The sequence below is a fragment of the Vanessa tameamea genome, chromosome 9 (assembly GCF_037043105.1).
Source record: "Vanessa tameamea isolate UH-Manoa-2023 chromosome 9, ilVanTame1 primary haplotype, whole genome shotgun sequence".
NCBI classification, from domain to species: domain Eukaryota; kingdom Metazoa; phylum Arthropoda; class Insecta; order Lepidoptera; family Nymphalidae; genus Vanessa; species Vanessa tameamea.
Window position 1 is genome coordinate 628353 of NC_087317.1, and position 14465 is coordinate 642817.

General features: G+C 31.7%; 1 protein-coding gene across 1 annotated transcript in view; it reads left to right on the plus strand.

Annotated features, from left to right (window-relative positions):
• Myo10a (Myosin 10A) overlaps nt 1-14465 on the plus strand; it is an 81417-nt gene that overhangs the window by 57693 nt on the left and 9259 nt on the right. The window contains exon 23 of the mRNA XM_026643173.2: nt 9681-10105. Coding sequence (XP_026498958.1) covers nt 9681-10105 — 425 coding nt within the window. The remainder of the gene's footprint in view (nt 1-9680; nt 10106-14465) is intronic.

Consider the following 14465-nt stretch of genomic DNA (forward strand, 5'->3'; position numbering starts at 1 on the left):
AATTTGTTCATTATTTTTTTGTGAAAAGCCCGAGCCTGGTCCGAAAATCAGCCCCTGATCACATTGAATATATTATTCTCTCATGTCCGAGTAGTTATCGTGAGTTTGATTGCTGTCCGTTCGACATGGACGCTTTGAACGCACCGATCCGTGGTTCCCTTTTGCACAATAGACATGACACGTGTTTGGGTGTAATGTATCCTATTTATTGTTAAGTTTGACTAGTTCTCGGTGGTATGGCTTTGTGCAAGCCTGTCTGGTTAGGTACCACCCACTAAATATGTATATAGGTTATTATTTATTACAGCATGGACGTCTATGGGCGGTTGTGACGACTTACCAACAGGGGGTCTATTTGTCCTCCAGCCTACCTATATACTTATATACCTACAAAAAAAAACTTCTATAATAGTTAAACGTCCACAAACTGCAATAATAATGTTAAGAGTTCAATAATTTTCCGTATTATATTTATATGAAGTATGCTTTGATTATTTAAATGTCTAAATAGAATAAAAAAAGTTGAGAACGCTTTGAAAAAAAAATGTAACCAATAGTTGGCTACTAAGTTCACGCATTAGTAAAGTAGTATGGAGTTTGGCATGTGTCAATTGTAGCTGTCACGCACACCAAGTTTTTTTTTTCTTTTACTGGCGTGTAACTGCGCTAGTTGAGCGGAAAATATTCTGCCAATGTCACGTATGAAAGAGATGGTACATGTCATGAGATTAATAATTTCCAAATTTTGAATTATTTAATGAAGATTAGTGGAAACTTAGTTATACAAACGTAAATATCTAGAACAACATGATAATTAAATGAATTAAAAACAAGAATAATAATTATAATTTTAATTTATGTCATCTGTTTTTTTATATTTAATAAAAAGGGACAATATTAAAGTCAGAAGAAATTTCATGTTTACTGAACGTTGAATGTCACAGAATATAAAGAATATTGATACTTAAAATTTAAAACATTTTGATCAAAAATATTCAACCTTCGTCTAAGCCGCATTTTTGTAACTACATTTATACGTATACGGGCTAGTGACATCGTCGACATTATACAAATTTGTATTAACTAAAAAAAAAAATTACTCTGTCAAAGAAAGCGTTCGGAGAATTTTTAATGCAACCGCACAGGGCGCATCACACGGGTGCCGTAATTGACAATTTCATTTTACTCAAATAATTGCCGCTCGAACGAGAGCGTGACTGCTCACTTTCGACTACGCTAATAAAGGCTTTGAAGTACCAATCTATTCATTAACGTGCCTACGTGGGCAACTAGTATAATTACACAAGGAACATAAATATAAATCATTTTTGAAGCGTCAATATTTCAACTCCAACCACCGTTTCTGAAAACTACGAGAAGAAACGGCAAGAAACTCGCATAGTTGATCTTTTAAATAAGCAGTTTTACGATTATGTTAGTTTTTACAATTATTGTTAAAAAAATCTAAGCATCCTTATCCAAAAACTATTATTTTAATGAATACTAAGATTAATCTTATTATATAACCGTAAAACCATGCGCAAGGGTAACAAGTTTGTTATTATTTCTTGTATTAATAGTACATATAACGTCTTAGATAGACGACAGTGATGTCAGAAGTAGTTTACATTTTTTATCATATCAATGTCTGTAAGTGAAGGTGACCAAAGGAAGCTATAAAAAAAAGTATTATAAGTTTTTTAACTCATCTTAGTCTGAAATATAACTGCAAAAAACGTCTGTATAATAAGTAAAGTAATTTATTTAAAATAAAACGCTCTTCTCGCTTATTATAAAACAATATTAAAAACTTTTAAACATTATGAACTTATGTTGTACACTTGAAATATAAAATGTATATCTATTAATTATCTGTGGCAATAATTTTTCATTAATTTACATTCGTTTTTGCAATGGCAACATTATTATTTATGTTCAGAGTTCTATTAAAAAGTTAACAAGTAATACGAAATTTTACTTACATGATTTACGGAAATATTTTCACGGGTTTAAAATAAAAGACAAAAACAAGAATAACAGAAACATAAAATTATGATATATTTAATATAAAAAAAATTAAATTTATATAACAAGTAGAGATATAAAAAATATACATGGAAATGGTGTTTACAAGTAATAAATAAAGCTAGATCGCGTGCAGCAAGGCCAACTTCAATAAAGACAGGCAAACTGATGGCTTTACGTTATAAGCCACATCTTCCGTTCACCGAGCACAGTCATTGTTAGCGAAACAATATTGTGCAGTAAGATACAATACCATATAGATAAAACAAGATGGCGACGATAGATTCTCTTAAGAATTATATTACAAAGTAATTTGTAAGAGAAAACAAGTAAATTTTACACATAACAAAGTGAGAACATTGACTTTGTACATAGATAATTATCGGAATATCTTATTAAGTGGACTCAAGAATACAATTAACAGTCGAGTAACATTACAAGAAAAACTAGTGTTGCTATGGAGTTACGCCTGCATTCATTTTGGATAGAGCTACAAAAATCAATGATTTTATTTGTCTATTAAGTTTGATTGGCTTTTATGATAACTGATCCAGTCCGTGGCGTGAAATATCAATATCTTAATAAGCAGACTTTAAGGCAGGAAGTTTTTTAATATCGAATCGCGAGTTACCAGTAGTAACTCGCGATTCGATATTAAGAAACTTTCCAACTTTAAAAAAAATATAGATTATTACTTCAACGGAAAAATCGACGTATCAAACTCTACTTTTAAATTTTAAATGTACCCGATACTATTTATTATTTTTATTAAAAATGTAACGCTTTCGAAAAGAACATTACTACTTACTATCCCGTAAAAATCAATTTACTTTTTTGTACATTATATAAACGAGCGAGTCCATACTTCACGCCTCGTGTCTAAAAACATATTTTATTAAATAATAAAACTTTAATTTATCAGTAATCTGGTTTATAATAATTATAGTTTAACATAGTATATCAAATTTAGTGTGTAGTGTGTGATTGGTTTAATTTATGAATTCTCAACACTTTAACTAAAACTTATTAAAATGAAATATCGTTGGAATTCTGTGATTAGTGTTTCTGTTTCCGATGTAAAGAAAAGCGAGTTACCAGCAATATATCGCCATTTTAATTGTTAATTGCTGTATAACGAAGTATTGACGTCACATCGATTGTTAAGAGTTCTTCAATTCGTTTCGTTTATACATAGTTGTAGGTACATAAAACAGAAATGTGTGAGTCGAAGAAAACATAAAATAATAATATTGTTTCAATTGTGCTGTGATGGCCCAGTACGTAAGTATTTGCGGCGATGCAAGTAAATATTAGTTGAGATCTTGAATAATCTCTGATATTTATTTTGGCTTCCCGAAAAAAATTTTGGAAGTAAAATTAAAGATTTTTCTAGAGACATATTAATCAATAACTGTTTGTAGTGCATGATATATCAGGGTTATTAGAAAATCGTATGTAATATGTAAATTAATATGATTTATTAATCTTAACTCCTTCTTCAATTGGAATTTTTTATTTATCCCAAACTCGAACAAACAAAATATACCAAGTCAATTTACTTTAAGCCGCTATAAAATCGTTAGGTACCTCATTTAAGTAAATTACGAACCGTGTTACGCAATAATTACATTGCAAGTACGCTGTACCAATTTGATGATAACAATTTTCAATTTCATAATACTAAAACTATAGAAGTCGTAAATCTGCCGTGAATAATCCTAATGACGCTACATTCCCTCTACAGTTGTAACGGTCAATAAACACGGGCAGTGTGGCACGCGCCACTAGCTGGCAGAAAACTGTTCATTATCTATTGGAAATGCCAGTCACTGCTCCAAGTCAGTCGGCGTTTACCGAGGAATTTATTACATGTATTTTATTTCATCTATGAAATTAACTTCTATTCTTAAAGAATATTGTAGACTTCGTTAAAAAAATATGATGTTGCCATAATATAAATCGTATAATATTAACTAATGTGTGTATTTGCTATTTAATAGCTCGGAAGTGTGACGGATATTTAAATTTTAAATTTAGAGTTAAATGAATTTCAGTAGAAACTTTTTACAATAACCTATTTGGTTTAAAAGGACAATTCCTACAGTGACTTTATTAAAAGCCGGTTTTATAGTAATAGAAGGCCTTTCATTCACTTTATTAATAACAAAGCTCTCTTGAAGTCGATGCCAAGCCCAAAGAATGTTCTGATATATTACACTTAGTAACATAAATAACTTAATTTATTAATAACGGATACAATTATATTTAACTACTGACAAATTATGTTATTGTTTAATAAGGATGATTTCATTACTAAATAACTGAGTAACTGTTGAGCCGTTTCCAATTAACTACGTGATTTGGTCCAAATCTCTATACAATTATATTACAAATAATATACATATATATATATATATATATATATATTGTAACATTGTAATTGTATTTAAATAACACAACTTTTTATTTTAATTGTTGGAAAAAATTAATTGCTTCGTTTCTTGCCAATAACAAATAATTTATTAGAAGATGTATAGAATAAAAGAAATTACTCCATTGCTTCGTACGAGGTACAGTGAGAGAGAAAGGGGAAGGAAAACGCGTTGAGCCTATCAACCGTCTCGTAAAACGGCCACTGATTATTACTTACATTACTTATAAATTTAATATTGAAGCGTTAATCTTACACATTGATAAACAAAGTAAAAACAACAATAATTATTACACACATTTATTGATAGACTAAAAACAAATTACACTTGAACCTTTCGAAAATCCCTCAAAATATACCTGTGTATTATTTTAGACAGATAATAGGAGATATACGAGTGCATGATCCTCGTGAACAAAACCTCGAACGAAAGTCCAGATAATGGGTTAGAAAGTGTGGAGCAGCCCGCATCGGCGGAAATTATGGAATTAATGATATGAACGGAAAAACATACATTACAAGTCTACTTGAGTTTTATTTGTCGAATCAGTCTGGTGCGAACTAGAAAATAAAATTTATAATAATTAAATGGTTGGTGGATACACGTCATAGAATTTCATGCAACATATGCATTATTTACGAAGTTTTGCATAGTGGTGCTGGAAACTCACCATATCCTTTTAAGATTAACGTATCCAAAGCATCTTAGTTCAGTTAACATAAATAATAAAAAAAAACTGATTTTAATAAGTTTAAAAAATGTTGTATTACGATGTGCAGGTTTCGGCACGGCTATGGCTCTGCCATACCGACTTCTTTCAATGTCGAAAATGTTAAAATCAAGGAGAATAGTTGTTGAACCGTTCGACGACTGGTACGCGTGCGGGGATTCCCGTAACTTATGTTTTGACTTATATGATTATGATTTATCTAACATATCACAAATACTTACTATAAAAAACCGTATTGTAGTAAGGTTATATAAGCATTGAATTTGAATAATAACCATACTCATTGCGGTGAATCTCTGAAATTAATAATTGTAGCTTTTTGTTAAATGTTGCCAGCGTAAGCATCAAATCGGCTATTGTTTATTTTGAAAAATAAATATCAATTGCGGATATATAATATGATAATTATCAAAGAACTCTGTCAGCGTATCACCCACTCATCAGATATTCTACCGCCGTAAAAGTTTTAAAGGCTTAAAGGGTGAGTGAGCCAGTGTGACAGAGACAACGGATATAGCACCATAGATCCCAAGGTTGGTGACGAAATGACAATGGAATGATTGACATTACTTAGAGCGCTAATGTCTATGGTCGGGAACCACTTACCATAAGGCGGCTCATCTGCCCATCGGCTTACCTTAAAAAAATCCAATAAGAATCTGAAAAGTCATACATCATATTTAATGTATTTTCCATACTCGACGGGGCTAAACAATTAACTCTCGCTTGTCACAGTAACACTTCACGTCATTTGCGTTACAAATTATATAATTCATTATGTATGTACAACAAGTATTGAATATTCGTCGTTGTTAGTGATTGAATTCTAGAGTAACATCGAATAACCCCCTCAATAATTGTGTTAGTCGAAGGTATCTATAGATAATGATATTTTGTTCTTTAAGGGAACAAAAAGGCCGCCGAGTTTATTTATCTGTTCTCGAGATTCATGCGTTGACTTGATTAGTTTCATTATTTGCCTGTTAGTAATGTCTACTAGTCTTAGGAAATATATTAATATGACGTACCCATGTTTTCTCGTGCTGGCTTGGTCTCGAGGTGTTTTGGAGTGCTATTGAAAATCTCATGAGCGAAAATTTATTTATGCCAGACCCGGAATTTGCCTTCAGCCTTGTACCCTAAAAATGAAATCAAAATACAATTTAAACAATAATTTGATTTCAATTCTATATTTTTGATTTCATTTCTATATTTTGAGCTTAAATTCACTGTTTTAAAACCTACGATAATTATCGAAATTATTTTGTAATGAAAGTAATGCTACCGTGGAAACCTAAACACGTATATTTAAAACCAGTTTAAGCCGCAGCTTTAGCCGCGCGAAATTTATTTATTTATTTATTTATTTAATATTTGGGAAACAAACAGATATAAAATATAATCTGATTACATAATACAATTTAAATATCACATTATCCAGCGAAGTTTCCACCGATTGATAAAACATAAAATGCACTCAAATATTTTAACACAATAAGATAAAAAATATTGGACAATATTAAAAGTATATAAATTAAGTTAATTTAAGATTGTTACAAATATTATCTTTAAATTTAATCAAAGACAAATGAAATATATCAATGTTCCCAAAATGCTTATTATATTCGCGACAAGCTCTGATTAGAAAACAGTTAGCATTATGTGATGAATGACATAATTTATAAAACTTAATAGCACACAAATCTTTATCCTATTAGCTATTACCTTGGGACTTAAGTTTACTTACCAAATTTCATCAAAATCGATCCAGTGGCTTAGCCGTGAAAGCGTAACAGACAGAGTTACTTTCGCATTTATATACGATAGTAAGTATAGTATATATAACAGACGTATAGTCGTATATGTATGCCCCATAAGTTTTGTTATCACTGTATTAACACCTCCGCAACATACATTCGAACGATAAACAGTGCGGGGTATAACTACATACTTCTTACATTGAAATGACACGTCGATTATATTTTGAAACGAATCTAATAAGACCTGTAAATATATTAATATATATATTAAAACATTATATGTATTAATATTAAAAGTATTACTAACTTTGTTTTATTTATATGATGATATAGTTGTCGTTTGTGTTTCATATACATACTGTTGAGATCATTTAAATAAAGTAAATAAAAAAACATTACATTTACATATATAATGTACATATATCCAGAGCAACATTTACCAATACTTCGCTTGTAGGCTGAACTGAATACCCACTTGTGTTAGGTAAATTTTTATAAACAAATAAATAGCTACTGATGAGCGGTCACCGTTCATAATATGATTATTATTAAATGTTTCAATTTCACTGACGGTATTCATCGAGAAATACTCGACATGATTCGGGGAAAACTGCGGATCATCACTTAGCGGTCACGACGAAATTCTTTCAACTGTTAGTGAATAAATTTATCGCAATAAATTATAACAATAAAATAATGTGTGGTAGTAAAAATCTAATGTAATAATAAGAATACGAAATAAATAGCCCTGGTAAACATCTGCGAAATTGGGCTATTGGGCTTAGGTAGACTATTGGGTTTCTAACCCACCACTGAGTATATATGTTATATTCTAATATTACGCTTCTGTCTACAAATCTTTGACGGTACACTTATCCTTGATATCATTTTCTAATACTGTTTACATTTTCTTAATAACAGAAAAAATAATTGAAAACATAACTGTCAACTAGCGGTACAAGGAATTAATTAGCTAAAAGTATTCGCGATTTATCGGAGCGAATGGACAATACATAAATATTTATAAAAATGGTAAAAAGTTGCAGCGGTGATGCGCAACGACCAAGTGCATACCGTCGGCGCACATCACGGCTGCAGCGCGGCGTTTCGCTGCAATTAGAACATTTTTAAATCAATTTTGCACTGGATCGAAATTTCGACACGAATCGAATCGTTTTGTGGATAAATGTGGAAAGTGTTTTATCAAAAATGGAAAATATATACGGTGTTATACGAACGTTAAGCAGGAAAACTTTGAAACGAAAACCAAAGGTAATTCGGATACTTGAATCGTATTATACAAAAATATTGTTTTTTTTTATATTACAAATTTTTAGCTATAAAAGTACAATTTATAATCTACTTTAATTTTTATTGGAAAGCTTACATTTTGCATGAGCTAATCTAGGTTTCATTAAATAAAATATATATTCTTGCAAATATCTAACATGCAGCGGAGCTGTAGTAGTCTATTATTGATAATGAATGCAAAATGAAATCATACTAGATCCTGAGTTATTATGTAGTTTAACATAAAAAAGCATTACATAAATTTAAAAAAATGAAAGTGATTATGTCATTTATTCTATCTAAGCTGTGTAGTATAAATAATTAATATTGCAAACGTCATCATTGTGATAGTTCTAAAATCATGCTTTTTTTATATACAATTATTGTAGCATTACTGAATTGTACGTCCGACACATTTATTCAAGTTATATTTTCGTCGCTACGTTAACATATTATAGCATCTAACATACATAAATTAAATAAAAGTAATAATGTTGTTAATATATTTTATTTTACGTTTCGTTTAAAGAAACGTAACGTAAATATCAAAAGATATAAGGATGCATCCCTCGAGGATTTTGTGGAGCAAGATATTTTCAGCAACCGCATACCTCGATTATATTATTATATTCTAAGGCATTATATTAGAATATTAGAATATAATGCCTTAGATTTCGAAATCGTTCAACGAAGTAAATGTCTACCTAATATAATCCTTGTTTTTTATTTAACAAATATCTAAAATTGCATGTAGTACTAATATTAGCGTGATCGCTACAGCGAAAGTGCGACTATAGGCTCATATTGTATTGTCATGGGAAGTCATTTAATTGGACAAATAATTAACGTACAATTAAAACGAAATGATTTATATAATAAACATATTTTATTTCTCATTGCGACCACTCGTGACAGGGGGCTGTTTTAGTTTGGACTAGAGGAATCGGATTTGCGTTTAACTTGAAATCTCTGTTAGAATTACCACCATTCCATGTGGTCATGAAGTGTATTTTTGATCCGTACATCTAATTATATTCTTAATTTAAAGTCATCTTTAAATATATTATGTAAAAAATCTAACCAAAAATTTTTGGATCGGTATTTATATTCGGTTAAGTATTTTCACTGTTCTGAGGTGCCTCATCCAATTTTGTACGTCCAATTGCATATAATTGCAGGTAAATAAGATCAATGATTTGATATCATATGAAATTTTCCCCGGACTTGCTTGAAAATATGTAGGTTGACGATTTATTTTATCTGCATCACGCTTTCGTGCGCGCCTCGCAACTCTCATTGTTGAAATACCATAGTACCAGTTTTACAACCATTTAATAAGGAAATACTTCATCTAATTAGAATTATTTTAAATAATCACAATTTCCACAAAATGAGTTAAGTTAGTTAAGGTAACAATTAATGATATTTTTATCGTTGTTACAGATTCAACCGAAACCGACAACGAATGGCATTACGAACATGAAAGAAAAGGTAACGGAACGTGAATCCAGAGACGCTCGAGATTCAAGAGACGCTCGAGATTCAAGAGAATCTAGAGAATCAAGGGAGTCGAGGGAGTCCAGGGAATCGAGAGAGTCTAGGGAGTCGCGAGAGTCTAGAGAATCGAGGGAGTCTAGGGAATCAAGAGACATGAGAGAAATTCGGGAGTCTAGAGAAGAAATAGAAGTAGAAATGCGAGACAGGAGAGCTCAGACTTCATCACCGATGCCACGTGAGCGTGAAAGAGAAAGAGATAGAGAGAGGGAAAGAGAAATGCGAGAGGAGAGAAGGGATCAATCAACTCCCCAACACGATGGCCGTCATCCTCTCTTACAATTTGCCGTCGATCATTTTCGTCAAAGCCCTGAGTAAGTAATTAACAATTAAGCTAATTAACTATGTACGCGTCTTTTACCAATCAAAATATATCCACACTATAATCTGGTACCGAGCTAGCGATTGGTATAATATGCAAGTATACAGATATTAGGAAATGGTGAAAAAAATTTAATAAATCATACATAATGCCTTTGTAACCATACAAAAGTTTCTCTTATGCTAATCTTAATTCAATTCCCCGCACACTAGATGGCGTTATTGAGTTAACTAATTCAATAGTGTGCTGTAAAATTTTCTTACAAGATAGATTTCAAAAACTGAAATTTTACACGAACAATAGATATTAATATATTTAGGCTATATTCATAATATACTTTGTATAATATATTATGAATATAGCCTATATATATATAATATATAACCTTCAATATACAGTCGTACATATTTTTTTTAAATATATTGTAAAAACGACTGACAGTTAACCGATTGTCGATTTTTTAATACTAATAATATTTTTATTTTGTTGTATTGTAAGTTGTATTAGTCATTACACGTACGATGGAAAAAAAAAAATCGATTATATTTTCTAAATAAGGATGTATAAACGAACACTATTTTTTTGAAATACGAACGAAATTTTTGTTTGATTGTACTTTATAGGTATTCGTATTTATTTCAATCAAAGAACTCAAATAATTTTCCTGCGCCTGAATTATTTCGGTCGTGTCAGATTTGCCAGCCCATCGGATCATAAGAGAAATTGTAATTGACCTATGTTTGCTCGCACACACGTGCACTATAACATGTCATGAGATGGCTAGTCTCCCATAAGAATACCGTGGACTAAATCGGTCAGGAGAACATCAATTATTTTCTTTCCTAAAGAACGTCTGTACTTTGGGTAATTTTTATATTTAAATATAGAACTAATAATGATAAAAGTAGCAATTGGTTATGGTTAATTGTTTTTTGAATAGATCATTAATATAAGATCATATATACCTATCAAAATGTTAATCATAAAAATACGCGCCAAATATATATTTCTCTCAGAAAATCCTTAACAAAACAAACAGTAGCCTATATCAACATCTAATTAATTCGCCTATACGTAAACTGTTTTGCAATAAAGAAGCGGCAAGGGTCAATGACCTAGATTCTAATACATAATCCATTGTTATATCATGTTCACATCACATGTAGACTTGTGGCCACTATTGTATTTGACTGTTGAGTTGCGTGCCTAATCGTACGCGGAACCTACCTTTATAAAACGAGCTTTGGATACTTTTTTAATTTGTTACAGTCGTAACAATCATGAATAATTTAGTATCGGTTTGTGTGTATTACTGGTTTAATAAGAAACAGTTTAACGTAATTGAGTTTTTGTGTCAGTAGGTAGGTTTTTTTATAAAGGTTTAGTTACGAGCGCTGAAAACCTACGGAAACCAAGCGTCTAAAAATTTGACGCTCTGAAAATTAAGGTAACAATTGTTTTGGGTGTGATCTTCAAATAATATGGCACAAATCTTTCAAGTAATTAAATTATTTCAAACCTATTAAATGTAATAGTAAAAAATATTACTAGACGTTACATTTTTAGATGTTTACGTTACTATGAATATATTGAGTGCTAGATAATGCCCGTATTTATTTTTTCTTCCGATATGACTGGCGCGCCATCCATTTTACTCTGTCTGTGGAATACTTTACTCCAAATATCAATCACAGCTGTGCCTATAAAATTTGAAATCAATTGCATAAATAAACGATACTTTAACATAGAAAGACAGAGAACTAGAAATTTCTTTTAAACCTCGAAAAAAAGAGCAGGTTCTCAACTCGTCTTTATCAATGTATATTCGCGTATTTTTTTTAACTAATTTAGATAATTCAGGTCAATATTGATAGCTTCGACGTGATCGCGACTCAATTTTACTGGTACGACGGAATTTTAGAAAAAAACTATAACAAGCTCTGCAATGGTATTTATAATATAGATAAGAAAAACCTATTAAATCAATAGATTATATTTTAAAAAGTGCTGCATCGAATCACGATCTACAACGATATTTTGTTAATCTATATAACGTCTTCAGCTTCTGGTGATCAATGTTCTTTTTAGTACAATGTGCAAAGCAGCTCCACCATTTCTTAACATTGTTTACAACGACAAAAACCGTGGCGCTTTGTATTTGCATTCAATGTACACTAAGAATCCAAACTACTTTTATGGATGTATTTCTATAATTAGGCTCACGAGGGTTGGCTCTATTGCTTTCCATTTTAATTACGCGTTTAAATTAATTATATAATAGTCGCTTTAATTGTCTCCCCTAATTATAAAGTGTTTCTTACGAAATTGTCTCATGTTGTTAGACTTGTAACATTGAATTTTATAACTCAATTGCAGAATATTTAGGCGGGTTTGCGTTATACGTCTGTTAAATATAAGAGCTAATTTCCACGGTACAATTTTATTCACATTCATTGTTATGCATGTAATTTGGACGAAACTACCTCTTGTGCGTTAGCTCTTATTTGGTTACGACAGCTGATTTTTTTACCTATACAGATAATTACTTCACATATTATAAATAAGTTTTATATGTCTTATGAAATAAAATAAAAAACATTCCTGGTCGTACTTATAAATACTGATAAAAATACCACATTATTTTTTTAACAATTTAAGTAATGCAACATGTCTGGATGATAATTAATCAATTAGTTTTACGAAAGTTCGTTTAAAATTGTTCGATATCAGTATTTAAACTTTTTTCTTTGACTGTCTCGTTAGTTTCGTGTTTAGTATATAAGAGCCTCGGCCCGGGCCATCAAGCGACATCGAGTTTATCCTCCCACGTCTCAGAAAGTAAGTAAAGCCTAAAATCTTGCGCCAGAATTCTCTGGTCACTGGTCTAGTCACTGTCATTTCAAATAACCTTTTGTGGATTATAAAAGACATTTGCGAACTATAATAATGTTTACTTGGTGGTAGGACTTTGTAAAAGCCCGTCCAGGTGCAACACACGCATCAGGTGGTCAACCGCTTAACAACAATAGTTAGTATTGTTGTGTTCTAGTTCGAAGGGCGAGTGAGCTAGTGCAATTATAGGCGCAAGACACGTAACATCTCAATTCCTAAGGTTGGAGTCCCACTGGTAAAGGCAAATATTGCACCAATATATACTTGCGGTGGTAACTTACCGTCCCATGGGCCATTTACCCGCCCATTACCTATTACATAAATTACATATTCTCCGCTCAGTTAAACACAGCTGCCGTAGCCGAAAATGATGAGAAAAAATTATCAATAAATCTAAATTCGCAAACGCAATAGTTTTGTCCGAAAAATATTATGAGAAAAAAAAAATGATTATATTTCAACGTAACATTCTGACGATTAAGCAAGTTTTTAGTTCACGGGCTTTGCAAAAAACAATGGTTCGTAAAAAGTGCTTTTAAAGAGTGCACAACCCTAGTTAGTAGTGTTGAGAACATCGTTCGCGCGGAACGCTCTGAGAGTTGACGTGAGACAGAACCGAGGAACCGTCGGCCATGCCGTGCGCTGCAGCAACGCGACTGACGCACAGAATGCAAGTATCTGGCGATTTTGACATTTTTTTTTTTACCTGGTGCAATGAAGCCATGGGTCAATAATAGTGTTGTGTGTGTCATTGTTAATACGGTTTAATGAAGAATAAACAGTGCGGTGACCATCTCCGAATACAAATTATACTTTCAACAAGTGCTTCGCTTCGATGCAATGAGATATAATCGCATTAAAATATTATATAAATAGTGACTTTTATAATCAATATAAATACAGAAGTAGTCTACTCATACGTGAATTACGAATGAATTGAGACAATAGATGAGTCAGAAAAGCTTCACAGCTCTTACATCCCGTCACAGATAATTTCATACATGTCAGCATTTTACGCTTTTTATTAAAATCTTTGGCGAATTTTCTGTTACTTGATGTACTGTTTATAAGTTAACATTTATTTCTGAGATACTCTTACGCTACCTTACCTTACCTTTAATAATAGAAGAAGATATATTACGGTGTAATAGAATATAACATAAGTTGTTTGTTGTCGTAGTAAAGTACTTCGGCAGTATTAAGTAACATCAAAACAAGTAGGTAAACAAGTACGCTACGCTCGTAAACAAACCGAGTTCCGTGCGTTAATGTAAAGTTATTCCAAATTAATCGGTTTAACGTTTTCCACCACTTTCGCCGATCGGCGCGAAACAGCGTTTAGTAATATATCGGCGGTCGAACAAAATGACGGCCCCCGCGGACGATAGCGACTTGGACATTTCGGGTGACAGTTTATCCGACGTGAACATCGCTGACGACTGTGACAGTGCTACCAGCAA